The following is a 2,287-nucleotide window of genomic DNA, read 5'->3' as shown; positions in this document are numbered from 1 at the left end:
TAAATTATAGCTGTGTAGTAGACAGCAATTGTTATAAGTGACACTCCCTAGTACTGATATACTAGATTCGATTTATCTTGCACCAAACCCACGCATAAGGGATACGGAAACGGTGTCGGTGACGAAATCAATGTGTAGAATCATACCTTTAATCAATACAATGACTACATATTGCCCATCATGATTCTCATTCTCCTCTGTTAATGCCTCGGATAGATGCCTCGGCTAGATTTTCATTCTCCTCTGTCAATGCCTCGGATAGGTCAAACTTCGCGATCTTGTACAATTCAGAATTCTGGTGGTTTCGCCCTCTATTACTTTTATGTATAAAATATTTATGTAGCCCATCAGAACTTCAAATTGTATTTATTTTTTATAGTATGCGCCAGAGAGTGAGCTGTCTGACAGAACATGCATATCGAAGCCACAGTAGATCTTCCCATTTCTGCTAGTCTGTTCTGGACGATACGGAATAGAGAAGACTATCTTGCCATCGAATGCAAGTACCTTAAAAATGCGTCAAAAGTATGCACTTCAGAGGATCGTGATACGGACGGTAGGGTAACTGCTCAGCATCTAGCAACTAAACCTGACCTATCCATCGTACCACCGTTTCTACTAAAGATGCTCCCGGGTGATGACGGCTTAGTGTTTTATGATGATCTCGAATTCTGCTTCGATGATGAAACAACACCCTACGCGTTTATAGCACGTACAACACCGTCGGTTTTTAACGAGAAAGCGAAGATTAAAGGTTATGTGAGGGTCATTCCCTCGGCGGACGGATTAAGCTGCACGCAGTCAGTGAGCATGGACGCCAAGGTATCGCAGTGGGGTGTAGGCGGCATAGTAGAGACGTTAGTTGCCAAAGGCATACAAGATGCGTATCATATCATGCCTGACATGGTCAGGGAGTGGCAAAAGACGCAGGCGCAAATAGAAACAGAAACACCAGAAACCTCACCACAACCAGCAGCCAAGCGAGCCAAATCAGAAGTGCGTATGAGGATCCCCAAACCAGCCACCTTGACAGAAAGACGCAAAGCTACAAGTATTGTACTGGACGATATAGGGCTGCACTATTCCACCGACCTCCTACACTTTGCCAAACCAGTACTGGATGCAGTACCGTCTAGTAGACCCGTGTCACCTTCGCCATCGAATACGTTGGTCGAGGGGGATGAGCTCAAGGATACACACTTTCCAAGGCACAAGAACATCCCAAGTGACTTTCTTTCTAGTAGTACTATTATGAGCGAAAGAAATGTAGTACCTTCTATGCACAAGTTGGATGACGCGGAGCAGGGCTACCTCGGCAACTATAGTTTTATATTTCAAAGTACAACACTAGTACCAGTAAATGACATGACTGACGGGGATAATTCGGCAGTAAGATCAACCGAAGTGCAACGTGTACACAGTGGTCGCTCAACAATTACTGGTCCATTGATAGTGATATGCCGAATTTATATCTTGTATTACTTGTTCAGTATTGGACAAATGTTAGGAATCGGCAATTGAAGTATCTACGATAATGTGTATATACCTTAGCACTCGTTTGAAAATGGTCTTTGTTTAGTACTGTACAGAATATCCGATTATTTTGAAGCATACCATTACTGCAAATATTAAAAGACGAAAATTTCGGTAAACGAGATATGCATATTTATCGCCTGCCAGTGTAATAAGTATATAATAAATATATATTTACATGTATATGTATATATCTATATATATATATATAAATATATATATTTAAATATATTTATATATATATATAAACATATATATATATATATATACATATATATAGATACATATTATATATATATATATGTATATATGTATATATACGCAGAGAAATGTAAACATTTTATTGCGAAGTGTGCAGACTGCGCAGGGACTGGAGGTTACCACAAACACATGTGTGAGGTGCAACCGAAGGTAGAAGTTAAGAGACAATCTTACCGAAACTTGTCACTGAAACAAAAGAATGTACCGCAAAATGAGCGCGTCTTTCTAGATGTGCGAGTTAATGGGCATGAAATACAAGCGTTGTCGGATCCGGGGTCGCAGATTTCATGTATATCATCGAGATTCTGTAAGATAACTGATATAACTCGTAAATCAAAACCTACTATGTTAAATTAGCTGACGAAAGGGAGATTACGTGTCGAAACATGGCCTATATATATATATACAGACATACATATATATATATATATATATATATATATATATATATATATATATATATATATATATATATATATATATATATATATAT

The 2,287-nt window shown here is 38.4% G+C and overlaps 1 protein-coding gene across 1 annotated transcript; it reads left to right on the top strand.

Moving 5' to 3' along the window:
- Nucleotides 1-384: 384 nt before the first annotated feature.
- SARC_01631 (hypothetical protein) lies at nt 385-1,675 on the top strand. The gene has a single exon (XM_014304648.1). The coding sequence runs from the start codon at nt 412-414 to the stop codon at nt 1,519-1,521; it is 1,110 nt and encodes a 369-aa protein (XP_014160123.1). The 5' UTR covers nt 385-411; the 3' UTR covers nt 1,522-1,675.
- The last annotated feature ends 612 nt before the right edge of the window (nt 1,676-2,287 follow it).

Source organism: Sphaeroforma arctica (assembly GCF_001186125.1).
Source record: "Sphaeroforma arctica JP610 unplaced genomic scaffold supercont1.66, whole genome shotgun sequence".
NCBI lineage: Eukaryota > Ichthyosporea > Ichthyophonida > Sphaeroforma > Sphaeroforma arctica.
The sequence above is the reverse complement of the archived record's forward strand: the minus strand, read 5'-3'. Positions and strand labels throughout refer to the sequence as shown.

Coding starts and splice junctions, on each gene's coding strand:
- SARC_01631 (XM_014304648.1), top strand. CDS start 412: ATGCATATCGAAGCCACAGTAGATCTTCCCATTTCTGCTAGTCTGTTC.